Raw genomic sequence first — 27402 nt, forward strand, 5'->3', positions numbered from 1 at the left:
AAATGGAAAAAGAGACTGACAGAAAACAGAAAACGTGGAGAGCTACAGAGTGGAGGTCTCATGCCAGCTAACACAGCATGGCTTCACAATCTTGGAGCACAGACAGGGAGTATAGGAAGGTGACTTCACAGAGCTCCCAACAGGAGACAGAGCACCTGGGAACTAGATATATGCACTTTCCCACCACTCACTCTTCTGCCCTGTATGCTGCCTCTGCCACTTTCTAATGGCCCACAGTTGCTCAACTGGAGAGACACCAGCTCACTGCTGCCCATGGTCCATTCTGCCCCCACTGGCTCCCTTAGCACAGTCTTTTATCCCCATTCCCTTTCTTTCTCTTCCTTCTCCGTCCTACCTAGTGCCCTGCACTGCCTCCACTCCTTCCTGATGGGCTGTGTTGCACTGCCCTGGCAAGAGAAACATCAGCTCACCATCACCCCCACTGCACCCTACCCCCAACAACTGTTTCCCTCAGTGCTATGTTTTTGTTTTTTGTTGTTGTTGTTTCTTGTCTTTCCCTTCCTTCCTTTCCTTTCTCCCGTGCACTTTGCCCCATGCACTGCCTCCACCCTTCTCCACAGGCTGTGTCTCATGACTCAGCTAGACAGCTACCAGCACACAGTCTCCTTGGGTCTGCCCTGCCCCCATCTGCCAGCTCCTGCCGTGGCACCATTTTTGTTTGCTTTTGTTTCTTTCCCTTCTATCTACTCTTTCTCCCTCTCACCTAGCTCCTCACATCACATCCTCTCCCTTCCCTCCTGCCTCTTTATACCACCTATGAAGCACCGCATCTCCAACTGGCACCAGAACAGACCCTTAGCCCCTGCCCCAATGCACCCCTGGTGCCACTCTGCCAAATGCCACACCCCCAAGCTGGACCAGCATGGTCCCTGGACCCCACCCTGCACTGCCCCCCTGCCCCACCCAGCCAAGCGGGACTGGCCCAGACCCCTGGACCCCCAGACCTCACCCCATGCCATCCCTCAGCGCCACCTGGCAGAGCAACATGCCCCCAAGCAGGACTGACATGGACCTCTGGATCTGGTCCCAAACTGCCCCCCCAACGAAGCCCTACACCCTGAGCAGGACCAGTGCAGACCCCTGGACCCCCGAACCCTGCCCCATGCTGCCTCAAGACCCACCCTGGTGAGCACCATGCACCTCAGCAGGACTAGCACAGACCTCCGGACTGCCAGACCCCACCCCATACCACTTTCTGGCCCCATTCTGCCAACCACCACACACACCCTCATGCAGGACTGGTGCAGACCTCTGGGCCTCTGACTCCACCCTGCCACACCACCCCAGACCCACCCCCTAGCCCTGGTCCCTGCCGCAGACAAATGACCCATCTCTGCCCCATCACCCCCCTGCTGGACCTGCTCTGCTGCACCATAGCTGAATGACCAGCCCTGCCCACCTGGACAAGGTGGTGAGAACTATCGTGTCCAGACAAGCAAGCAACAGAACACTCCCAGTATGCCCACCTGACATAACCAAATAAAACAAAAAAGCAGGATAAAAAAAACAAACCTACAATCAATAAACGAACAAAATAATGCCTGAATGTCTGGGAGACAACTAAAAAACCCACTGCTGTCGAGTCGATTCCGACTCATAGCAACCCTGTACACAACTGACAACATCAAAACATAAAAAAACAGGATAGGCTGGATCCAGTAAGCTACCAAAATGAAACACCAGATGACCTTCCAGTAGAAGAAAAGATACTGGGACTAACTACCTGGTAGAAAATTCACAAGTCTAATATTCAGGGCTGTCCAAGAGATTAGGAAAGAGGTGAAGGAAAAAGACAAAACTAAGGAAAAAATAAAATCTTGAAAAATACAGACAAAATCAGGGAAAAAAAAGACAAAGCAATGGAAGAATTCAGGAAAATAATACAGGGAAAATATCAAAATAAATAAACAATTAGAAAGACATACAAAGACAGCAATTAGGAATCCAAAAGATAAACAATGAGATTTCAGAAATGGACAATGCAATTGAAAGTTTTAGGAACAAATTTGAAACAGTGGAAGACAGCATCAGTGAAATTGAAGACAAATCCATGCATAGCACTTTGTTTGAGGAAAAATCAGAGAAAAGAATGAAGAAAACCTAGGACTTATTTGGGACACAGTTAAGCCCAAAAATGTGCGTGTGATCGGAGTTCCAGAACGAGGAGAAAATAGAAAGCACAAAGAAGATCATTGAAGATTTACTGACAGAAAACTTTCCTAATATCATGAAAGATGAAAAGCTGACAATTCAAGGTCAATGAAGCCCACGTAGGATAGACCCCAAAAGTAAGTCACCAAAACATATCATAATCACGCTCGCCAAAACCAAACACAAAAAATCCTGAGGGCAGTTTGAGAAAAACAAAAAGTCATATACAAAGGAGAAACAATAAAACAAAAAATTACTTGGTAGAAACCATGTAGAGAAGAAGGCAATGGGATGACATATATAAAACAACAAAAGAAAAAAAAAAAAAAACAAGAATAATACATCCTGCAAAACTCTTGCTCGAATATGATGGTGAAATTAGAACATTTCCAGATAAACAGAAATTGAGGAAATATGTAAAAAAGCAAATCAAACTTACAAGAAATATTAAAGAGAGTCCTTCAGTTAGAGAACCAAGAACATCAGACAACAACCTGAACATAGAACCCAGAACAGCATCAGCCAGATACCATCCTAGGTAATGAATTTTCAAGGATTAAACTAAAAGATTTACAACAGGGAACCAGAGACATCAATCTGTAAATGACAACATAAGAACAATAAAGGGTTGTGGGGGAGGAGGATAAATGGTGTAGGTATAGAACTTTCAAATGGAGAAGATAATCAAGTAATAAAAGACTGGTTCAAACTTAGGAAGATAGGGGTAAATTTCAAGGTAACCACAAAGAAAGTTAACAAACCTGCTCATCAATGTAAAGAAGAAAAACAAAGTCTCAAACACAAAAACAAAATAAATGAAAAGATATTCCACAAACAATAAGAACTCAGCACAGGAGAACAAAAGGAACAAAGAAAACATCAGCACCATGAAAAGTAAATAAATAAATAAACTACAAAATGACAGCAGTAAACTCACACATATTGATAACCACGCTAAACCTGAATGGATTAAATGCACCAGTGAAGAGACAGAAAGTGACAGAATGGATGAACAAACATGGCCCATCAATATGCTGTCTACAAGAGACACACCTTAGAAACAAATACATTAAAACTCAGAGGATGGAAAAAAATATATCAAGCAAACAGCCACCAAAAAAAAGCAGGAGTGGCAATACTAATTTCAGATAAAATAGACTTTAAAGCAAAACCCACCATAAAAGACAAGGAAGAACATTATGTAATGATTAAAGGGACAATCCACCATGATGACATACCCATAAAAAATATCTATACATCCAACAACAGGCTCTAAATTACACAAAACAAACTCTAACAAAACTGAAAAGTAAAATTGACAGTTCCATGGTAATAGTAGGAGACTTCATATCATTCTCAGTAAAGGACAGAACATCAAGAAAGAAACTCAGCAAAGATATGGAAGATCTAAAGGCCATAATCAACCAACTTGACTTCATAGACACTGTAGAGCATTCCATCCAACAGCAGCAAAGTATACATTCCTTTCCAATACACATGAAATATTCTCCAGAATAGACCACATCTTAAGCCACAAAGCAACCCTCAACAAAATCTAAAACATTGAGATAATACAAAGCATCTTCTCTGATCACAATGCCATAAAAGAAATTAATAACAAGAAGAACAAGGAAAAAAAAAACATGGAAACTGAATAACACTTTGCTTAAAAACCACTGGGTAATAGAAGAAATCAAAGATGGAGTCAAAAAATTCCTAGAATCAAATGAGAATAAGAATACATCATACCAAAACCTTTGGGACACAGCAAAGGCAGTGCTTAGAGGTCAATTTATAGCAATAGATGCACACATCAAAAAAGAGACAAAATCAAAATATTAGCTACACAGCTTGAACAAATGAAAGAGAATAGCAAAAGAAGCTTACAGCCACCAGAAGAAAGGAAATAAAGATCAGAGCAGAAAGAAAATGAAATAGAGAATAGAAAAACAATAGAAAGAATCAACAAAACCAAAAATTGGTTCTTTGACAGAGTCAGCAAAATCGATGAACCATTGGGCACACTGACAAAAGAAAAACAGGAGAAGACACAAATAACCCAAATAAGAAATGAAATGGGAGGACACTACAACAGACCCAACAGAAATAAAAAGGATCATAACATAGTACTATGAAAAACTGTACTCCAATGAATTTGAAAATCTAGAGGAAATGGACAAATTTCTAGAAACAAACTACCTACTTACACTAACACAAACTGAGGTCGAAAATCTGAATAGACTCGTAAGAGATTAAAAAGGTAATAAAAAAAAAGCTCCCCCCCCAAAAAAAAACCCAGGCCCAGATGGTTTCACTGGAGAATTCTACCAAACATTCAGAGAAGAGCTCATACCAGTACTGCTCAAACTATTTTAGAACACAGAAAAGGACTCCGAATTTGTTCTTTGAAGCCAGCATAACTCTGATACCAAAACCAGGCAAAGACACCACACACACAAAAAAGAAAATTACAGAACAATATCTGTCGTGAATATAGATGCAAAAATTCTCAGCAAAATTCTAGCCAATACAATTCAGCATCACATCAAAAAAAAAAAAAAAAAAAAAAACCCCACAACCAAGTGGATTCATACCAGGTATGCAAGGATGGTTCACTAGAAAATCAATCAACATAATCCAGCACATAAATAAAACAAAAGAATCACATGATCATCTCAATCAACGCAGAAAGGCATTTGATAAAGTCCGACACCCATTCCTGATAAAAACTCAATAAGGTAGGAATAGAAGGAAATTCCTCAACGTAATAAAGGGCTTCTATACAAAACCAACAGCCAACATCACTCTCAGCAGAGAGAGGCTGAAAACATTTTCTCTGAGAATGAGAACAAGACAAGGATGCCCTTTATCACCACTCCATTTTAACATCGTGCGGAAAGTCCTAGCTAGAGCAGTAAGGCAGGAAAAAAGAAATAAGTGCATCCAAATTGGTAAGGAAGAAGTGAAACTATCCCTATTCACAAACGATAGAGAACCCAAAAGACTCCATAAGAAAACCATGAGAACTAATAGAAAGATTCAGCAGAGTAGCAGGATACAAGATAAACATATAAAAATTAGTTGGATTCCAATACACCAATGAAGAGAAATATGAAAGGAAAGCCAATCCAGTGCCATCGCAATACCATTTATAATAGCCCCTAAAAAATAAAATACTTAGGAATAAATCTAACCAGGGACATAAAAGACCTGTACAAAGAAAGCTACAATACAGTACTGCAAGAAACTAACAGAGACCTATATAAATGGAAAAATATACGATGCTCATGGATAAGTAAACTTAACATTGTGAAAATGTCAATTCTACCCAAAGCAATCTACAAATACAGTGGAATCCTGATCCGAACACCAATAGAATTATTTAACAAGATGGAAAAAATTAACCATTAACTTGATATGGAAAGGAAAGAGGCCCCAGATAAGTAAAGCATTATTGGAGAATAAGAACAAAGTAGGAGGCCTGGCACTATCTGACTGTAGAACCTGCTATACAGCTACAGTAGTAGTCAAAATAGCCTGGTACTGGTACAATGAGAGACACATTGACCAATGGAACTGAATGAGAGTAAAAAGAAAACCTATAGACTGGGAAAAAATTTTTGACTATGACATGTCCGACAAAGGTCTAATCTCTAAAATCTATAGGAAAATCCAACACCTTTACAACAAAAAGACAATCCAGTTAAAAAATTGGGAAAGTATGAACAGACACTTGACCAAAGAAGACATTCAGGTGGCCAACATACACATGAGGAAATGCTCGTGATCACTAGCCATTAAAAAAAAAAAAATGCAAATCAAAACCACAATGACATACAATCTCACCCCGATATTACTGGCACAAATTGAAAAAAAAAAAAAAAACAGAAAATAACAAATATCGCAGAGGCTTTGGGGAGATTGGAATTCTTATGACTGCTGGTGGAAATGCAAAATGATAACAACCGTTTTGCAAAACAACATGACACTTCCTTAGAAAGCTAGAAATAGAAATACCATATTTCTCACTCCCTAGGAGTATACCAAAAACCAAACCAAACCCGTTGCCATCAAGTCAGTTCTGACTCATAGCAACCCTATAGGACAGAGAAGAACTGCCCCATAGGGTTTCCAAGGAGCAGGTGGCAGATTCAAACTGCAAACCTTTCGGTTAACAGCCATTGCTCACAGTAGCTCTTAACCACTGTGCCACCAGGGCTCCAGCCTAGGAGAATATCCTAGAGAAATAAGAGCCATCACGCAAATAAACATATGCACACCTAGATTCATTGGCAGCATTATTCACAATAGCAAAAAGATGGAAACCTAAGTGCCCATCAACAGATGAATGGATAAACAAACTATGGTACGTATGCACAATGGAATACTATGCACCAATAAAGAATAACAATGAGTCTGCAAAACATCTTACAACATGGATGAATCTAGAAGGCATTATGTGAGTGAAATAAGTCAATCACAAGAGGACAAATACTGTATGAGACCACTATTATAAAAACACATGAAAATGTTCACATACAGAAAGAAACAATCTTTGATGGGTACGAGGGAGGGGAAGGGTAGGGAGGGAAAAATACTAAATAGACAATAGATAAGTGGTAACTTTGGTGAAGGGAAAGACAGTACACAATACTAGGGAAATCAGCACAACTTGACCAAGGCAAAGTTGTAGAAGATTCATAGACACAACCAAACTCCCTGAGGAACTGAGTTACTGGGCTGAGGACTGGGGACCATGGTCTTGCGGGACATCTAGTACAACTGGCGTAACATAGGTTATAAGTTGTTCTACATCCTACTTTAGGGAGTAGCGTCTGTGGTCTTAAAGCCTTGTAGGTGGCCATCTAAGATACATCTACTGGTCCTACCATGCCTGGAGCAAAGGAGAATGAAGAAAACCAAAGAAACAAGGGAAAGATTAGTCCATAGGACTAATGGACCACAACTACCACAGCCTCCACCAGACTGAGTCCAGCATAACTAGATCGTACCCAGCTACCTCTACTAACTGCTCTGACTGGGATCACAATAGAGGGTACTGGTCAGAGCAGGAGAAAAATGTAGAAGAAAATTCAAACTCACAAAAAAAAGACCAGACTTATTGATCTGACAGAGTCTGGAGAAACTCTGAGAGTACGGCCCCCAGACACCCTTTAAACTCAGGACTGAAGTCACTCCTGAAGTTCACTCTTCAGCCAAAGATTAGACAGGCCTATAAAATAAACAGTAACACATGTAGTTCAACCATGTATATGAGACTAAATGGGCACATGATCCCAAAACCAAAAACAGAAGGAACAAGAAAACTGGATGAATGGAAATGGGGAATTCCAAGTCAAGAAGGTGAGAGTATTGACACATCGGGGGGTTGGCAAAGGGTGTCACAAAACAATTCCTGTATTGTTTAACGAGAAACTCATTTGGTCTTAAACTTTCCTGTGAAGCACGATAATAATAAAAAAAAAAAAGTACACACCATACTTCAGTGAAGTGGCTTATTAAGGAGGTAACAGAGCACAGTTTAGGGTCAGGATCAACAGGCTACAACTCAGGATCAGAATCAGGAAGCATGTGTGCAAAGTATGGATGTCTCCTCTGAGGAGGAGAACACATCCTTCCCTTCTTCAGGGCAGGACGAGTCTCTCAGCCTTTCTCGGCCAACTGTGGAAGCAAGTAGACCCTTCTGTCTGCTGTGCACGCCCCCTCTCAGCTGAGCAGGCCCCCATTCAGCCCCCTCAGGACAGGCCTCCCCCTGGCCCCCTTAGGACAGGCCTCTTCTCAGCCCACTGTATTATGTTTCTATAATGAAGGGAACTAGTGAAGGCCTGTCCTGCGGGTACTGAGAGAAGATCTGCATGGTTGAGAAGGGGTGTGCACGGCAGAGAAAAAGCCTTGCTTGCTTGCACACCCAAAAGGAGCTAAGAGTTGTCCTGCACTAAAGAAGGGAGGGATGTGCTCTCCACTTCGGGGGACCCTTCCAGACTTTGCCTACGTGTTTCCTGATCCTGAGTTGTAGCCTTTCGATCCTGATCACGAGCTGTACCCTGTTGATGCTAATGACGGGTTGTACCCTGTTAAAAAACCAAACCCATTGCCGTTAAGTCAATTCTGACCCATAGCGACCCTATAGGACAGAGTAGAACTGTCTCATAGGGTTTCCAAGGAGTGGCTGGTGGATTCAAACCACCAACTTTTAGCAGCCAAGCTCTTAACCACTACACCACCAGGGCTCCAATAAACTACTTAACAATAAAAATAGTCTGTGAGTTCTGTGTGGTTATTGCAACGAATTATCAAACCCAGCAGAGAAGTAGAGAGTGCTTTGGGAGGGATGGCTGGTGTCAGAATTGGTAAAAAGGCTTGAAGAATGGTGGTATGTCTGGCCCCCACTTCATGGGTATCAGCTTTGTGCTGATGGTGATTCTCATTATCCCACCTGAAGTTAGACAGGTTCTGATGCTACTACCACTAGCATTTTAAACATCCCAAATGTTTCCTAGAGAGCAGGTGCTAAATTTTACCTCTCTGAAGAGGGCTGCAGGTTACCTCATACTTCAGCAGCTTCCACTTTCTCCTAGAGTCTTTTATCTTCAGGTAATTCTGATGGGTTTCAGATGGGTGCCCCCATTTCTGCCCCCATCACAAAACAGATGGGCAGGACCAGAGATGGACAGTCTGGAACCACCTCAGGACCCAAGAAGTTGTTGATCGCAGTGTCTGCAGTCTGTATACGTGCTTGACATGACAATGGTTGGGAAGCACTGCAGAGTTCTCTGTAGAATCTGCAGCCTAGGTTTCTTTTTCTCAAAGTCACAATAACTTAAGAAACAAAATAAAGATAATTAAAAAAAAAATTTTTTTTGAAAGATAATACATAGTTTTAATTTTTCGTCTTTGCATTCTATCCTGCCAGGGTTCTGTACTCTTTCCTAGGAGCAGTGGGACTCGGAAGCAGAGTAAGAGTGATCAGAAAGGATCAAATATCTTTGCCTTGTTTCATTTCCAATTAGGTGGGAAACTTTCAGCGACAATTAGCAGAGGCCAAGGAAGACAACTGCAAAGTTACAATCATGTTGGAGAATGTGCTGGCTTCTCACAGTAAGATGCAAGGTGCTCTGGAAAAAGTACAAATGGAGCTTGGGCGGAGGGACTCAGAGATCGCAGGCCTCAAGAAAGAAAGGTACCTGAGATTATTCTTCTGTCCTTGACATTACTGCATTATACTAAGGAGCAGTGTGCAGTCAGGAAATGAAGTCACTTTGTATCTTCCTTTGTGAAAGACTAGTAGGAAATATTTAAAGAATTAGCAAGTTAGGGGTGATCTCAGATTGGAAACGAACATGATTTTCAAAAATTTAAAATTTTTCTAGTGATGTGAGGGACTATGTATCCTAGAAATTCATCTAATATATTGCTGTTTTGCCCTTGCTTTTTTCCTTACCATTTAAACCTAATTCTGCCCTTGGGCCTACAGAATAGTAATTGTCAAGATACTTGAAGATAAATGCCTACTTCAGTTTGAATTAATTATCCATTTGTTAGTATCCTATTTCAAGATTAAGAATTATTTTAGTTGAATAATTCTGAGAACTATGTCTAGCCAAGCTTTATAAGTTAACTCCTTTGAATTAGTTTCAAAGATTATGTACAACTTTTCCCTTGAGGTTATAGAACAGGTGCTCTGAGTTTAATACGGCCTTTAAAAATGTAATGTGTGTATTGGTGGTGCATATTGCCTCTATACTGTGGGAGAACAAGTAAATTTTTTTTTCTTCATTGTGGGTTTCTTTATTTTCTACAGTGTGAATATGTATTGTCTTTGAATTAAAAAAAAAAGTCAAGGGGAATGGTTTTAAAAATATTGATTTCCATCACAATAAAATTCTAGGTAGCTGTTATATTTAGAAGCAAAATTCTCAACAGCAAACCAATCCATGTGGAGGTGATACGGTTTTTTTACTAGTGATATATTCTTACTAGTATAAAAGTACTAGCCCATAAATAAGCAACACATATTGAGAGTCTAATGTATCAAGGCAAATTGAATCATGGATGAGACAAGTTATGTAATTCCTACGAGCCCTAGCGTCTTAACCTGAAGCTGAGGCTACTAATGGTCATTTGCAACTCTGAGATATTCTGAGCATCTGTAGGCTACTACGTTTGACACTACTAGCTTCTCAGAAGAGTGTCCTGTAATTCTCAGGCATCCCATGCCTGGATGATTCTTTTCTATAACACTCTTTTGTGCTTCCCATTTTTAGGGCTCTAAATCAACAGAGGGTGCAGAAGCTGGAAGCAGAAGTGGACCAGTGGCAGGCCAGAATGCTGGTTGTGGACGCCCAGCACAGCAGTGAGGTAGAAGCCAGGTTTCTAAAGATGGTAACGTTGAGATTTTGGGTTTTATTGGGATATTGGTTTACGCTACGGTTTTGAAAAAATTATGTGAAACAATCAGGTAAATTTCTCCTTCATTCAAGTCTTAGTTTTGGACAGTGACATATTTGCAAATGGGAAACGGGCCTGGAGTTTTATAGTGAGGTCACTTATTGGCAAGCCAGAGCCACAATTATGCTTAATTCTCTTCGTCTCACATGGTCTATGTCCTTTTCATATATCAATGCATAAATGATTGTAGAACTTAAAGAACTTAGAAAATAACTTTTAACTCAGTCAGAAGTAGCTAGAGTGATCCCACAATTAATAAGGAGACATACACAGGTATGTGTGTGGGTTTATGCACAGGCATGAATATATTTTATACATACACACACACCCACATAAAATACACATGGATTTTTCATATAAATAAGCTTTTTCTGTAAGATTATACAAGGAACATTTGTCAGTTCTTCTCTCCTTGGGAAGTGGGACCAGAAGGTCAGAGGATCAAGGAGGGAAGTTTTAACTAGTTAAAAATTTTTTTTAATTAGGATAAATTAACTCTGTTTTGCATAGCTCTCTAGTGACCAATTGAGCATATCCTTCCTAATTGCCTTCAAAGAGTCTCCTAAGCAATGTCTGTAATAAGTTCTCACATATATATTTCAGGCATCTGGAGTTTTTGATTCTGGTTCCAACTAACTGTTGTTTCAGTATTACTTGATACAGTGAAAGGAATGAATGTACAGTGTTATGGACTCTTGTTTCTCTTACAGGGGAGTTTGAAACACTTTTCTCTCTTTCAGATGGAGCCTCTACAAAAAGCTCTAGATATAGCTAGAGAAGACAACAGAAAACTGGCCATGAGCCTAGAACAATCTCTCCAGACAAATAATCATCTGCAAGCAAAGCTTGATCACATTCAAGAGAAATTGGAAAGCAAAGAGCTTGAGCAACAGAATTTGGAAACTTTCAAGTAAGGGCAGTGTAGTCACAGTGAAATTAGGGAAGAACCTCTGTGAGAGTAAGTTTGGCTCATTCACATTAGCTAGTTAAACCCTTTTTTTTTTTCTACTTTGGAATAGTACTCCCAGCAGAACCATGTTAAGGAACTGGCTTGGCTGAGCAGCAGCAGATACTAGCTGGCTGAGGTATACTCATTTGGCTCTCCTTTCCAGCTCTTCCCTCATCTAGTACCAAGCTTCTTCTTACGTGAAAGTAGGCCAAATTTTAAAGATACTGGTTGGAAGGGACACTTACATGTTTCTGCCAAGCTTTGGAAATAGAACGCGTGCATGGCTCTTTATTCTTTTCCATTAGTGAATACGTTGATATAGGAGAAAGGTGAAAGCTGGATCAGAAAGAGGGTATTTTTCATATATATGATCTGTGCAAATTTTATAGTCTGGTGAAATGTTACTAGCTCAAGGCTACTCAATATTGGTTGAAACAAAGTTGTGTTTATATAGTAGTTGTTATTGTCATTTGAAAACCTTTCAAAACCAGCTTAGGTAGTTACGGTTTAGACAATTGTTAGTTGTTCCAAACCTTAAAAATTCTCTAGGTGACCACCAGATGAAGTCTCTCCCATTACTGCCAAAAATTTCTCGGCAAGCTCATTTGTAGGAAAAGGATGAGGTGAAGTCAGAGGTCTCCTTGCAACATTTGCTTGGAGGTTGAGAATTTACATTTATGCCACTGCTTATAATAGTTGGTATTATCATTAAAGATGAATGATGCTTCTTTACCTGCGACCTAGGGACCTCTTGAAATTATACACAAAATTATACTTATTAGTACACACACAGGAAGAAAAAGCAAAGTTTGGGAGGTTATGTTTTCAACATGTTGAGTTTGAGGTGGAATTATTTAGTAGACTATTAGAATTGTAGGACTAGTTCTGAAAAGAGTTTTGGAGTTCATCTCTATAAAGGTGGGAGTTAAAGCCTTGGCGTGGGTTAGACTTCCATGGGAGAAGTATGGAGAGAGAGCCAAGGTCAGAACTTTGGGAATTCACTACATTAGGATGAAGGTACAGGGGCCAGAGAAGGAGCATATAGGAAGTTATAGAAAGAATCAGGGGGCAAAAATGAGTGAGTCAGATGCTGCAGAGAGTCAAAGGGAATAGGTCCAAAGAAAAAGCCATTGGATTTTGCAACTAGTGTCTACTGATAATCCTCCAGATGGCCAATTTCTGTGACTGTAGATGATAACAAGGAGTTAGTCAGAGATTGATGAGGAACGGCAGACAAGGAGGACATTCGTAATGGGAGAGAAGATTGGATGGCAGCTCAGGGCATAGCGTGAGGAAAGTTACTCTGCTCCTTTCATTTTTAGGATGGGAGGAACTGGACAAATAAACCAGTTGAACTGGAGAATAAAAAAAGAGAGTGTATATAGAAGAGTTATTGAAAGTGAGGTTGAACATTTTTTCCTTTAAGCCCAGAGGGAAATAGAAGAAAATGGATGACTATTCAGAGGGGCTGTTAAGGGAGCTGATGTTGGATGGTCTAATATTTTCCTTAGAAGAAAATAGGAGTATCATGTATGGGGCAGGGCGAGAAGAGGCTTGAGAAGAGAGGAAATTAGAATTTTTAGGACTAAATGATGATGATGACAATTATGATGATGATGATAGCAGCTAGCATTTATTATGTACTCACAATGTGTTGGGTACTGTGCTAAGCACTGCACATGTGCTATTTCCTTTGTGTCTTATTTCCATATTTGACCCAGTGATGGTGGGTACTGTTATTATTCCCATTTTACAGATAAGCAAACAGGCATGTAAAGATGGTATACCATACCCAAGATCACACATCTCGTTAGAGCTGGGATTTGGATCCAGGCAGCAGTAGGCTGACTCCAAAACTCAGTCTTAATTACTTTGCTGTAATGAACACAGTAAATTTAAAGGCAAATTATAGGGTTATTGTATTAAGAAAATCAAGATACTGTACAAAAACAAATAATGGTTTTTTCCCTTTATATGTCTCCCTGTTTTTTTGACCATTTTTTAGAATGGGGTGGATAATGGGAAGGAGTGTGGGAATGTAATAAATAACAAACCATAATTCTCTCCAACAACTTCAGGATCTTCCATGCCCCCATGCTTCACCACATGCCTTTGGGCCAGGTGTCAGCAACTCTATAGAGGTGATATGTCGAAGTTTATTGATATTCTGTACTGGTTGAGGGGGAGGGAGGACAAGAGTTGCAGTTACCAGCTTGCAAGTCTCATCTACAGAAGCCAGTGCTGTCAAGTGAACAAGCTGAATCCATTGGCAGAGGCATTTTAGAAACACTCAGGGGACATGGGCATATAATCCACAACAGAGCAAAAGATGGTCAGGAGGATAGAGGGGGAGAAGGAAAGAGATTTCAATGGCAGGGCAGGTTTCTCCTACCCTTTGAAAAACGCTGATAACTCATGAAGTAGTCACATGTTAAGTCTTTGTCAGCTAGGTCAGAGTTTGTTAAAGTTGGAAAAACTAGCAATTGTTTAAATCCATTACTTTTTTACCTTTTTGAGAGTCACATATCCCTTTAAAAGTCAAGATCTATGGACACTTCCACACAAACACACTACATTTTGCTTATCATCCCAGGGAATTCGGGCGTCCTTAGAAGTCTATCCATGGGTCCTGACCAAAGAACCCAAATTAAAAGTGCTGATTTACTATAAGGCTCTCACTTTATAGGTAAGGAAACAATAAAATTTGAAGTTAAAACTTCAGCAGTAAATACGTGATAGCAAAAAGAGACAACCAAATAAGACAAATATCTCTTATAGTAGAACTGCCTCCTCTAATATTTTTCCTTGATATAGTTTTTCACTCTTTGGTTGAATCTCTTTATATAAAATGAATTTTTTTTTTTTTAAAGCTACAGCACATTTTTTATCTTCTGTTAATGGGCTCCAGATTAGTGAGGTTCACCTGGTGACTGATCTGCTTCTCGTTTATAAATCCCACACCTTTGGAAATTTACACATTCCCCTCTGAATCTTTATCTTCAGAGATGATTTCTAAAGTTGATTTATCATCTGCCTTCTTCAAAACAGGGAACGGATGGCTGAGGAGTCCAAAATGGAAGCTGAATTACATGCTGAACGCATAGAAGCTCTAAGAAAGCAGTTTCAAACTGAGAGAGAAACTGCAAAGAAAGCAGCACAGCGGGAAACGACTGAGGTATGGAGTCAAGTGGCACAGATGTCTCTCTCAAAGTGAATGCTCTCAGAACCAACTAAGGGATTTCAGAGAATGGCTGCAGTGGTTCTCTGACCAGCAAATCAGATGTGAGTGAGCCATCCTGTGCTGTTTGTAAAATGACACACAGGAAAGCAACTTCTGATACGCAAGCTCTCTGTTTAAGATCCTAGAGTGGTAACCAAGCCTGGTAGAGGAATAAATAGACTGCCATCTGCAAGAACGACATAAGGCCACCTGTCTCCTTAATTCACTTAACTAGCACCCATTATTCATCTACCTCCTCCTGAGAGGTACATATGAAAACAGAAGAAGATAAGGTCTGTGCTCTGGTCTGCATTAAATGAATCCTTGTTTAATTGTGATCTCCATTCTGGGAACGAGAAAAGTAGGGAAAACAGAAGAGGAAATTTCTTGGTTTGCTAGAGGCTGCATACAATTTTGAAGGAATTCGAAGTAAGGAAAGTTCATTGTAGGCTGGCTGGGTGATAGAAAGGAAGATTAATGAAAGTATAGGATTAAGGCTGGCAGAGATGACAGGACTGGACACCTCATATGAGAGGATGAACAAGCTCAGTTGCAAAAATGAACAGGATATGCGAGCAAATGAAAAGGAGGCTTAGTTGATTGGAGCAGAGAGTTTGGGAAATGCCAGAGAAGGGGTGTGTTGGTTTGATAGGACCAGCTGGTAGATGGCCTTGACTACCAGAATGTAACATGTGATCTATTAAGTAAATATGGAACACTGTAGATTTCTGACCAGAGGAGTGATATAAGCACACTTTTAGGAAGGTTAATCTGACAGCAGTGTAAGATACGCAAAAAGGTAGGGAAGCAGGAGAAATGGAAACTCAAGAAAACTGTAACAGTTGATTTGGGCATTAGATGATTAAGACCAAGCAACTAGTTCTGTTGAAAGTAAGTATTAAATCAGAGAGAGCCTTTTTAATAGAACAATCACCAGAGGCTAAATGTTATATTGTAACCAAAGGAAAGGAAGAATTAGCATAATTCAAGACTTGGTTGGGGAGTGGGTGGCTGGTAGTTTGCCAGATTTGGTACATTTAGCAATTGCAGTTGACAAAGAGACCATTCACACAATCAAATTCAATTAATGGTGTTGTTGTTGTCAGGTGCCACAGAGTCAGTTCTGACTCATAGTGACCCTGTGCACAACAGAACAAAACACTGCCCAGTCCTGCGCCATCCTCACAACCGTTGTTATGCTTGAGCTCACTGTTGCAGCCACTGTGTCAGTCCACCTCGTTTAAGATCCTCCTCTTTTCTGCTGACGCTGTACTTTGCCAAGCATGATGTCCTTCTCCAGGGACTGATCCCTCCTGACAACATGTCCAAAGTATGTAAGATGCAGTCTCGCCATCCTTGCCTCTAAGGAGCATTCTAGCCCCATTTCTTCCAAAACAGATTTGCTCGTTCTTTTGGCAGTCCATGGTATATTCAATATTCTTCGCCAACACCACAATTCAAAGGCGTCAACTCTTCTTCAGTCTTCCTTATTCGTCGTCCAGCTTTCACATACATATGATGTGATTGAAAATACCATGGCTTGGGTCAGGCGCACCTTAGTCTTCAGGGTGACATCTTTGCTCTTCAACGCTTTGAAGAGGTCCTTTGCAGCAGATTTGCCCAGTGCAGTGCGTCTTTTGATTTCTTTACTGCTGCTTCCATGGCTGTTGATTGTGGATGAAATGTAAATGAGTAAAATGAACTCCTTGACAACTGCAATCTCTTCTCCTTTTATCATGATGTTGCTCATTGGTCCAGTTGTGAGGATTTTTGTTTTCTTTATGTTGAGGTGTAATCCATACTGAAGGCTGTGGTCTTTGATCTTCATTAGGAAGTGCTTCAAGTCCTCTTCACTTTCAGCAAGCAAGGTTGTGTCATCTGCATAACACAGGCTGTTAATGAGTCTTTCTCCAATCCTGATACCCCGTTCTTCTTCATATAGTCCAGGTTCTCGTATTATTTGTTCAGCATACAGATTAAATAGGTATGGTGAAAGAATACAACCCTGATGCACACCTTTTCTCACTTTAAACCAATCAGTATCCCCTTGTTCTGTCTGAACAACTGCCTCTTGATCTATGTAAAGGTTCCTCATGAGCACAATTAAGTGTTCTGGAATTCCCATTCTTTGCAGTGTTATCCATAGTTTGTTATGATCCACACAGTCGAATGCCTTTGCATAGTCAATAAAACACAGGTAAACATCCTTCTGGTATTCTCTGCTTTCAGCCAGGATCCATCTGACATCAGCAATGATATCTCTGGTTCCACGTCCTCTTCTGAAACCGGCCTGAATATCTGGCAGTTCCCTGTCAATATACTGCTGCAGCCATTTTTGAATGATCTTCAGCAAAATTTTGCTTGCCTGTGATATTAATGATATTGTTCTATAATTTCCACATTCGGTTGGATCACCTTTTTGGGAATAGGCATAAATATGGATCTCTTCCAGTCAGTTGGCCAGGAAGCTGTCTTCCATATTTCTTGGCATAGACAAGTAATCACCTCCACTGCTGCATCTGTTTGTTGAAACATCTCAGTTGATATTCCATCAATTCCTGGAGCTTTGTTTTTCGCCAGTGCCTTTAGAGCAGGTTGGACTTCTTCCTTCAGTGCCATTGGTTCCTGATCATATGCCACCTCTTGAAATGGTTGAATATCGACTAATTCTTTTTGGTATAATGACACTGTGTATTCCTTCCATCTTCTTTTGATGCTTCCTGCGTCGTTTAATATTTTCCCCATGGAATCCTTCACTACTGCAACTCAAGGCTTGAATTTTTTCTTCAGTTCTTTCAGCTTGAGAAATGCCGAGCATATTCTTCCCTTTTGGTTTTCCATCTCCAGCTCTTTGCACAGGTCATTATAATACTTTGTCTTCTCGAGATGCCCTTTGAAATCTTCAGTTCTTTTACTTCCTCAATTCTTCTTTTGCTTTAGCTGCTCGATGCTCAAGAGCAAGTTTTAGAGTCTCCTCTGACATCCATCTTGGTCTTTTCTTTCTTTCCTGTCTTTTCAGTGACCTCTTGCTTTCTTCATGGATGATGCCCTTGATGTCATTCCACAACTCGTCTGGTCTTCGGTCACTAGTGTTCAATGCGTCAAATCTATTCTTGAGATGGTCTCTAAATTCAGGTGAGATATACTCAAGGTCATATTTTGGCTCTTGTGGACTTGCTCTGATTTTCTTCAGTTTCAGCTTGAACTTGCATATGAGCAATTGATGGTCTGTTCCACAGTCGGCCCCTGGCCTTGGTCTGACTGATGATATTGAGCTTTTCCATTGTTTCTTTCCACAGATGTAGTCAATTTGATTTCTGTGTGTTCCATCTGGTGAGGTCCATGTGTATAGTCACTGTTTATGTTGGTGAAAGAAGGTATTTGCAATGAAGAAGTCGTTGGTCTTGCAAAATTCTATCATTCGATCTCTGGCATTGTTTCTATCACCAAGGCCATATTTTCCAGCTACAGATCATTCTTCTTTGTTTCCAACTTTTGCGTTCCAACGCCAGTAATTATCAATGCATGTTCATTGCATGTTCGATCAATTTCAGACTGCAGCAGCTGATGAAAATTAATGGTACATAAAAGAATTTTGTAAATTGAAATACGCTATGTAAATGTGTTATAAAAAGTAAATGCTGGGAGGGGGCCAAGATGGCTGACCAGGTAGATGCTACCTCGGATCCCTCTTGCAACAAAGACTTGGAAAAACAAGTGAATCGATCACATACATGACAATCTACGAACCCTGACCAACAAACACAGATTTAAAGAGTTGACCTGAATGACAGAGACCGAGAACGAACAACTATGGGGAAGCAGCGACTGTTTTCGGAGCCTGGAGCCAGAGTCCCAGTCAGGAAACCTTGGTGCAGGGCTTTGGATTGGGCACAGGGGAGCTGAGCACAACATCCTGTGATGGTGCAAACACGGGGCGCAGCCCCAGCCCCCTGAACTGACCTGGGGAGGGGGCCCAGCTGGTCCGCATGGGGCGGCGAGGTGACGCGGCTGGCAGGAGGAGAAGTCACCAGGAGGCAGCGACTGTTTTTGGTGCCGGGAGTGCAGCGTCCCAGCCGGGGGACCTTGACGCTGAGCTTTGGACTGGCAGCGGAGAAACTGACCGCGGCTTCTGAGACAGCGCGAGCTCGGGACGCGGGCCTGACCCTCGGGGGCAATCTCTACCCGGCCAGTGCACACAGGCTACGCGCCCCTCGGGAATCTCAGATAACAAGCAAAATAAGTAACTTTGTCTATATTCCAGGGTGCTACTCTCTCCTGTTTTTCTGAACCCTCCCCTCCCCTTCCCAGGTGGCTTCATTAACATTGGAATTTCCTGAGCCACAGGGAGAACTGCTCCGCGGTTTTTCTTTTCCTTTTTTTTTTTTTTTTGGTCTTTTCCTAACCCGTTCTTCTGGCCTGAGAGAAGCAACCACAAAAAACCCAGGGACCAAAAATCCTTCCCTAATTGGACTAAAAACACAGAACCAGCTCCAGCCAAGCATATGTGATCCACAGTCTCGGGCTTTCATCCCTACAGGGAACAAGGTGGCTATTACAATGCAAAGGCATTTCTGATAGGGATCTGACTGCATTTGTTTTAGCGGATTTACTGGAAAGACAAGTTTCCCAGGTCTGATATCTCTGCATATTCAACAGAGCCCTCACTGACCCACAATAGGGAACTGAGGGCTGAAGCTCCCCCCAGACCACCTAGCCTCCTGCCTTAGGGGTCTAAGGAGGGTGACACCTACCAATCTGTAGAGGTACTTGCATTGGGGGCCTAAGGTACAGCTGCAGAGCCCACCCACCAAGGTGCTTTAGGAATAGAGACACACCTACCTCATTGACACTTGGGGGAAGCCTGTCAGCATCCTGCCCCCCCTGGAGTGTGAACCCCAGCTGCTACTAGAATCTGGTGCACACAACTATCACCACTACTTCTCAAGGTGGATAGGTGACAGTGTGCATCACACACTTGATGACCCAAAATCAGATTCTACTCAAGAATAGTGAATGGACTCAGGCATATATATCTGGTAACAGCCCAAACCAGCTGGTAATAGGTCATAAGTGAGTCAAGGGCTACAACAATCAAGGCAGCGCAATCTAGTAGCCCATCTATGTATACTGAAAGAAAACAAAACAAGATAAGACTCGGTGAGCAAATATAGAATAAATCACTACAATATCTTAGTGATGGCTCAAAGACAGCAGTTGATATCAAACCACATAAAGAAGCAACCCATGACTGCTTCTACAACCCCCCAAACTAAAGAATCAAAATCTTTCCCAAATGAAGATACAATCCTGGAATTACCAGATACAGAATATAAAAAACTAATTTACAGAATGCTTCAAGACATCAGGGATGACCTCAGAAATGAAATAAGGCAAGCTACAGAAAAAGCCAAGGAACACACTGAAAAAGCAGTTGAAGAACTCAAAAAAATTATTCAAGAACATAGTGGAAAAATTAATAAGTTGCAAGAATCCATAGAGAGACAGCATTCAGAAATCCAAAAGATTAACAATAAAATTACAGAATTAGACAACGCAATAGGAAGTCAGAGGAGCGGACTCGAGCAATTAGAATACAAAGTGGGAAATCTGGAGGACCAGGGAATTAACACCAATATAGCTGAAAAAAAAATCAGATAAAAGAATTTTAAAAAATGAAGAAATCCTTAGAATCATGTGGGACTCTATCAAGAAGGATAACTTGCGTGTGATTGGAGTCCCAGAACAGGGAGGGATAACAGAAAACACAGAGAGAATAGTTGAAGATCTGCTGGCAGAAAACTTCCCTGACATCATGAAAGATGAAAGGATATCTATCCAAGATGCTCATCGAACCCCATTTAAGATTGATCTAAAAAGAAAAACACCAAGACATATTATCATCAAACTTGCCAAAACCAAAAATAAAGAGAAAATTTTAAAAGCAGCCAGGGATAAAAGAAAGGTCTCCTACAAGGGAGAATCAATAAGAACAAGTTCAGACTACTCAGCAGAAACCATGCAGGCAAGAAGGCAATGGGATGACATATACAGAGCACTGAAGGAGAAAAACTGCCAGCCAAGGATCATATATCCAGCAAAACTCTCTCTGAAATATGAAGGCGAAATTAAGATATTTACAGATAAACACAAGTTTAGAGAATTTGCAAAAACCAAACCAAAGCTACAAGAAATACTAAAGGAAATTGTTTGGTCAGAAAACCAATAATATCAGATACCAGCACAACACAAGGTCACAGAACAGAACATCCAGATATCAACTCAAATAGGGAAATCACAAAAACAAAATAAGATTAAATTAAAAAAAAAAAAAAAAACGCTCAAAACAGGGAATCATTGAAGTCAATATGTAAAAGATCACATAAATCAAAAAGAGGGACTAAATACAGGTGGCATAGAACTGCCATATGGAGAGGGATACAAGGCGATATAGGACAATACAAGTTAGGTTTTTACTTAGAAAAATAGGGGTAAATATTAAGGTAACCACAAAGAGGTATAACAACTCCATAACTCAAAATAAAAACCAAGAAAAACGTAACAACTCAGGAAACATAAAGTCAAATACTATGAAAATGAGGAACACACAATTTACAAAGAAAAAGTCTCAGCACAAAAAAGTAAGTGGAAAAATGAAATTGTCAACAACACACATAAAAAGGCATCAAAATGACAACACTAAATACATACTTATCTATAATTATGCTGAATGTAAATGGACTAAATGCACCAATAAAGAGACAGAGAGGCTCGGACTGGATAAAGAAACACGATCCGTCTATATGCTGCCTACAAGAGACACACCTTAGGCTTAGAGAGACAAACAAACTAAAACTCGAAGGATGGAAAAAAATATATCAACCAAACAATAAGCAAAAAAGAAGAGGAGTAGCAATATTAATTTCTGACAAAATAGACTTTAAAGTTAAATCCACCACAAAGGATAAAGAAGGACACTACATAATGATAAAAGGGACAATTGATCAGGAAGATATAACCATATTAAATATTTATGCACCCAATGACAGGGCTGCAAGATACATAAAACAAATTTTAACAGATCTGAAAAGTGAGACACCTCCACAATTATAGTAGGAGTCTTCAACACACCACTTTCGGAGAAGGACAGGACATCCAGTAAGAAGCTCAATGGAGACACGGAAGACCTAATTACTACAATCAAGCAACTTGACCTCATTGACTTATACAGAACTCTCCACCCAACTGCTGCAAAGTATACTTTTTTTTCTAGCGCACATGGAACATTCTCTAGAATAGACCACATATTAGGTCATAAAACAAACTTTTGCAGAATCCAAAACATCGAAATATTACAAAGCATCTTCTCAGACCACAAGGCCATAATAGTGGAAATCAATAATAGAAAAATTAGGGAAAAGAAATCAAATACTTGGAAACTGAACAATACCCTGCTGAAAAAAGACTGGGTTATAGAAGACGTTAAGGAGGGAATAAAGAAATTCATAGAATGCAATGAGAATGAAAATACTTCCCACCAAAACCTCTGGGACACAGCAAAAGTGTGCTCAAAGGCCAATTTATATCGATAAATGCACGCATACAAAAAGAAGAAAGAGCCAAAATCAGAGGACTGTCCCTACAACTTGAACAATAGAAAGTGAGCAACCAAAGAATCCATCAGGCACCAGAAGAAAACAAATAATAAAATTAGAGCTGAACTAAATAAATTAGAGAACAGAAAAACAATTGAAAGAATTAACAAAGCCAAAAGCTGGTTCTTTGAAAAAATTAACAAAATTGATAAACCATTGGCCAGACTGACTAAAGAAATACAGGAAAGGAAACAAATAACCCGAATAAGAAACGAGATGGGCCATATCACAACAGACCCAACTGAAACTAAAAGAATCATATCAGATTATTACGAAAAATTGTACTCTAACAAATTTGCAAACCTAGAAGAAATGGATGAATTCCTGGAAAAACACTACCTACCTAAACTAACACAATCAGAAGTAGAACAACTAAATAGACCCATAACAAAAAAAGAGATTGAAACGGTAATCAAAAAACTCCCAACAAAAAAAAGCCCTGGCCCGGATGGCTTTACTGCAGAGTTCTACCAAACTTTCAGAGAAGAGTTAACACCACTACTACTAAAGGTATTTCAAAGCATAGAAAATGACAGAATACTACCTAACTCATTCTATGAAGCCACCATATCCCTGATACCAAAACCAGGTAAAGACATCACAAAAAAAAATTACAGACCTATATCCCTCATGAACATAGATGCAAAAATCCTCAAAAAAATTCTAGCCAATAGAATTCAACAATATATCAAAAAAATAATCCACCATGACCAAGTGGGATTTATACCAGGTATGCAACGCTGGTTTAATATTAGAAAAAATGTTAATGTAATCCACCATGTAAATAAAACAAAAGACAAAAACCACATGATCTTATCAATTGATGCAGAAAAGGCATTTGACAAAGTCCAACACCCATTTATGATAAAAACTCTCACCAAAATAGGAACTGAAGGAAAATTCCTCAACATATAAAGGGCGTCTATACAAAGCCAACAGCCAACATCACTCTAAATGGAGAGAGCCTGAAAGCATTTCCCTTAAGAACGGGAGCCAAACAAGGGTGCCCTTTATCACCACTCTTATTCAACATTGTGCTAGAGGTCCTAGCCAGAGCAATTAGACTAGACAAAGAAATAAAGGGCATCTGGATTGGCAAGGAGGAAGTAAAAGTATCTCTATTTGCAGATGACATGATCTTATACACAGAAAACCCTAAGGAATCCTCCAGAAAACTACTGAAACTAATAGAAGAGTTTGGCAGAGTCTCAGGTTATAAGGTAAACATACAAAAATCACTTGGATTCCTCTACATCAACAAAAAGAACATCGAAGAGGAAATCACCAAATCAATACCATTGACAGTAGCCCCCAAGAAGATAAAATACTTAGGAATAAATCTTACCAAAGATGTAAAAGACCTATACAAAGAAAACTACAAAGTACTACTACAAGAAACTAAAAAGGACCTACTTAAGTGGAAAAACATACCTTGTTCATGGATAGGAAGAATTAACATAGTAAAAATGTCTATTCTACCAAAAGCCATCTATACATACAATGCACTTCCGATCCAAATTCCAATGTCATTTTTTACTGTGATGGAGAAACAAATCACCAACTTCATATGGAAGGGAAAGAAGCCTCGGATAAGTAAAGCATTACTGAAAAAGAAGAAGAAAGTGGGAGGCCTCACTCTACCTGATTTCAGAACTTATTATACAGCCACAGTAGTCAAAACAGCCTGGTACTGGTACAACAGACACATAGACCAATGGAACAGAATTGAGAACCCAGATATAAATCCATCCACATATGAGCAGCTGATATTTGTCAGTTAATTGGGAAAAGATAGTCTTTTTAACAAATGGTGCTGACATAACTGGATATCCATTTGCAAAAAAAATGAAACAGGACCCATACCTCACACCATGCACAAAAACTAACTCCAAGTGGATCAAAGACCTAAACATAAAGACTAAAATGATAAAGATCATGGAAGAAAAAATAGGGACAACGTTAGGAGCCCTAATACAAGGCATAAACAGAATACAAAACATTACCAAAAATGATGACGAGAAACCAGATAACTGGGAGCTCCTAAAAATCAAACACCTATGCTCATCTAAAGACTTCACCAAAAGAGTGAAAAGACCACCTACAGACTGGGAAAGAATTTTCAGCTATAACATCTCCGACCAGCGCCTGATCTCTAAAATCTATATGATTCTGTCAAAACTCAACCACAAAAAGACAAACAACCCAATCAAAAAGTGGGCAAAGGATATGAACACACACTTCACTAAAGAAGATATTCAGGCAGCTAACAGATACATGAGAAAATGCTCTCGATCATTAGCCATTAGAGAAATGCAAATTAAAACTACGATGAGATTCCATCTCACTCCAACAAGGATGGCATTAATCCAAAAAACACAAAATAATAAATGTTGGAGAGGCTGCGGAGAGATTGGAACTCTTATACACTGCTGGTGGGAATGTAAAATGGTACAACCACTTTGGAAATCTATCTGGCGTTATCTTAAACAGTTAGAAATAGAACTACCATACAACCCAGAAATCCCACTCCTCGGAATATACCCTAGAGAAATAAGAGCTCTCACACAAACAGATATATGCACACCCATGTTTATTGCAGCTCTGTTTACAATAGCAAAAAGCTGGAAGCAACCAAGGTGTCCATCAATGGATGAATGGTTAAATAAATTGTGGTATATTCACACAATGGAATACTACGCATCGATAAAGAACAGTGACGAATCTGTGAAACATTTCATAACATGGAGGAACCTGGAAGGCATTATGCTGAGCGAAATTAGTCAGAGGCAAAAGGACAAATATTGTATAAGACCACTATTATAAGATCTTGAGAAATAGTATAAACTGAGAAGAACACATACTTTTGTGGTTATAAGGAGGGGAGGGAGGGAGGGTGGGAGAGAGTTATTTACTGATTAGTTAGTAGATAAGAACTACTTTAGGTGAAGGGAAGGACAACACTCAATACACGGAAGGTCAGCTCAACTGGACTGGACCAAAAGCAAAGAAGTTTCCGGGATAAAATGAATGCTTCAAAGGTCAGCGGAGCAAGGACGGGGGTTTGGGGACCATGGTTTAAGGGGACTTCTAAGTCAATTGGCAAAATAATTCTATTATGAAAACATTCTACATCCTACTTTGAAATGTGGCATCTGGGGTCTTAAATGCTATCAAGCGGCCATCTAAGATGCATCAATTGGTCTCAACCTACCTGGACCAAAGGAGAATGAAGAACACCAAGGTCGCACGATAACTAAGAGCCCAAGAGACAGAAAGGGCCACATGAACCAGAGACGTACATCATCCTGAGACCAGAAGAACTAGTTGGTGCCCGGCCACAACCGATGACTGCCCTGACAGGGAGCACAACAGAGAACCCCTGAGGGAGCAGAAGATCAGTGGGATGCAGACCCCAAATTCTTATCAAAAGACCATACTTAATGGTCTGACTGAGACTAGAGGAATCTCGACAGTCATGGTCCCCAAACCTTCTGTTGGCCCAGGACAGGAACCATTCCCGAAGACAACTCATCAGACATGGAAGGGACTGGACAGTGGGTAGGAGAGAGATGCTGATGAAGAGTGAGCTATTTGTATTAGGTGGACACTTGAGACTGTGTTGGCATCTCCTGTCTGGAGGGGGGATGGGAGGGTAGAGAGGGTTGGAAGCTGACAAAATTGTCACGAAAGGAGAGATTGGAAGGGCTGACTCATTAGGGGGAGAGAAAGTGGGAGTATGGAGTAATGTGTATATAAACTTATATGTGACAGACTGACTTGATTTGTAAACGTTCACTTGAAGCTCAATAAAAATTAAAAAAAAAAAGTAAATGCTGGGGAAACAAAAAGTTGTATTAAACTGTTTCTTTAGTCAGAGATAGTTATTCAGAATATTTTAAAATTTGAAATCCTATTATCAAGGATCAATGACAACTGTAACCTTGTGAGACCAGGAGAACAGTGAGATACATCAGTAGAAAAGTTAGCTGCAAGGGTGTGTTGGGTGCATTGTTTAAGAGCCTGCCTGGCTTTAGAGTGTCACAGACCCAAAAGACCAGGATTTGAGTCCCAGTTCTGCCACTTTGGAGCCCTGGTTATGCAGTGGTTAAGAGCTCAGGCTGCTAACCAAAAGGTTAGAAGTTCGAATCCACTAACTGCTCCTTGGAAACCCCATGGGGCAGTTCTACTCTGTCCTGTAGGGTCACTAGGAGTCGGAATCAAGTCGTCGGCAACAGGTTTGGGGTTTTTTTTTTTTTTTGGCCTGCCATTTAGTAAGAAAGCCAATTAGTGTTAAGTTGATTCTGACTCATGGTGACCCCATGTATGTCAGAGTGGAACTGTGATCCATAGGGTTTTCAGTGGCTGATTTTTCAGAAGTAGATCACCAGGCCTCCTCTTCCAAAGTACCTCTAAAAACTCTAGATGGACTCAAACCACTAACCTTTTGGTTAGCAGCCAAGTATATTAACCTTTTGCACAACCCAAGGATGTTCTCTTCCACTTGTTAGCTATGTGTTAATTTAATAGATATATAAATGACTTAACTTGTGAGTCTCAGTTTCTGCAATCATAATATAGAGATCGTCACAGCTACTTTCCAGTTTGTTTTGAGGATTAAATTGGAAAATATATGTAATGTAATTATCAAAGGGCATGGAACATAGTAAGTATAAAGTTAATGACAGTTTTTAGGATTTGCCAAGGTTTAGGCAAAGCTGTGACTGAGGTAACAATGGAATATCTAACAGGAAGTTAGTTGGGTAGTGATAAATGACTAAAACTCTAGTGTGAAGTTAGGATTTGAAGGAAGGAGCTAGTATAGAAAGGTACAAACAGCCTTGATTTTATTCTTTGATATGCTGAACACTGCCAGCCATAGAGAATACCGCCTTCCTATATGTGGCAGTCAGGAAACCCTTGTGGCGTAATGGTTAAGA

The 27402-nt window shown here is 40.2% G+C and overlaps 1 protein-coding gene across 1 annotated transcript in view; it reads left to right on the plus strand.

The window, feature by feature from the left end:
• CCDC150 (coiled-coil domain containing 150) overlaps window positions 1–27402 on the plus strand; it is a 90116-nt gene that overhangs the window by 56882 nt on the left and 5832 nt on the right. Inside the window, exons 19-22 of the mRNA XM_049888911.1 lie at window positions 9204–9373; window positions 10458–10551; window positions 11382–11551; window positions 14639–14765. Coding sequence (XP_049744868.1) covers window positions 9204–9373; window positions 10458–10551; window positions 11382–11551; window positions 14639–14765 — 561 coding nt within the window. The remainder of the gene's footprint in view (window positions 1–9203; window positions 9374–10457; window positions 10552–11381; window positions 11552–14638; window positions 14766–27402) is intronic.

Source organism: Elephas maximus, chromosome 6 (assembly GCF_024166365.1).
Source record: "Elephas maximus indicus isolate mEleMax1 chromosome 6, mEleMax1 primary haplotype, whole genome shotgun sequence".
Taxonomy (NCBI): domain Eukaryota; kingdom Metazoa; phylum Chordata; class Mammalia; order Proboscidea; family Elephantidae; genus Elephas; species Elephas maximus.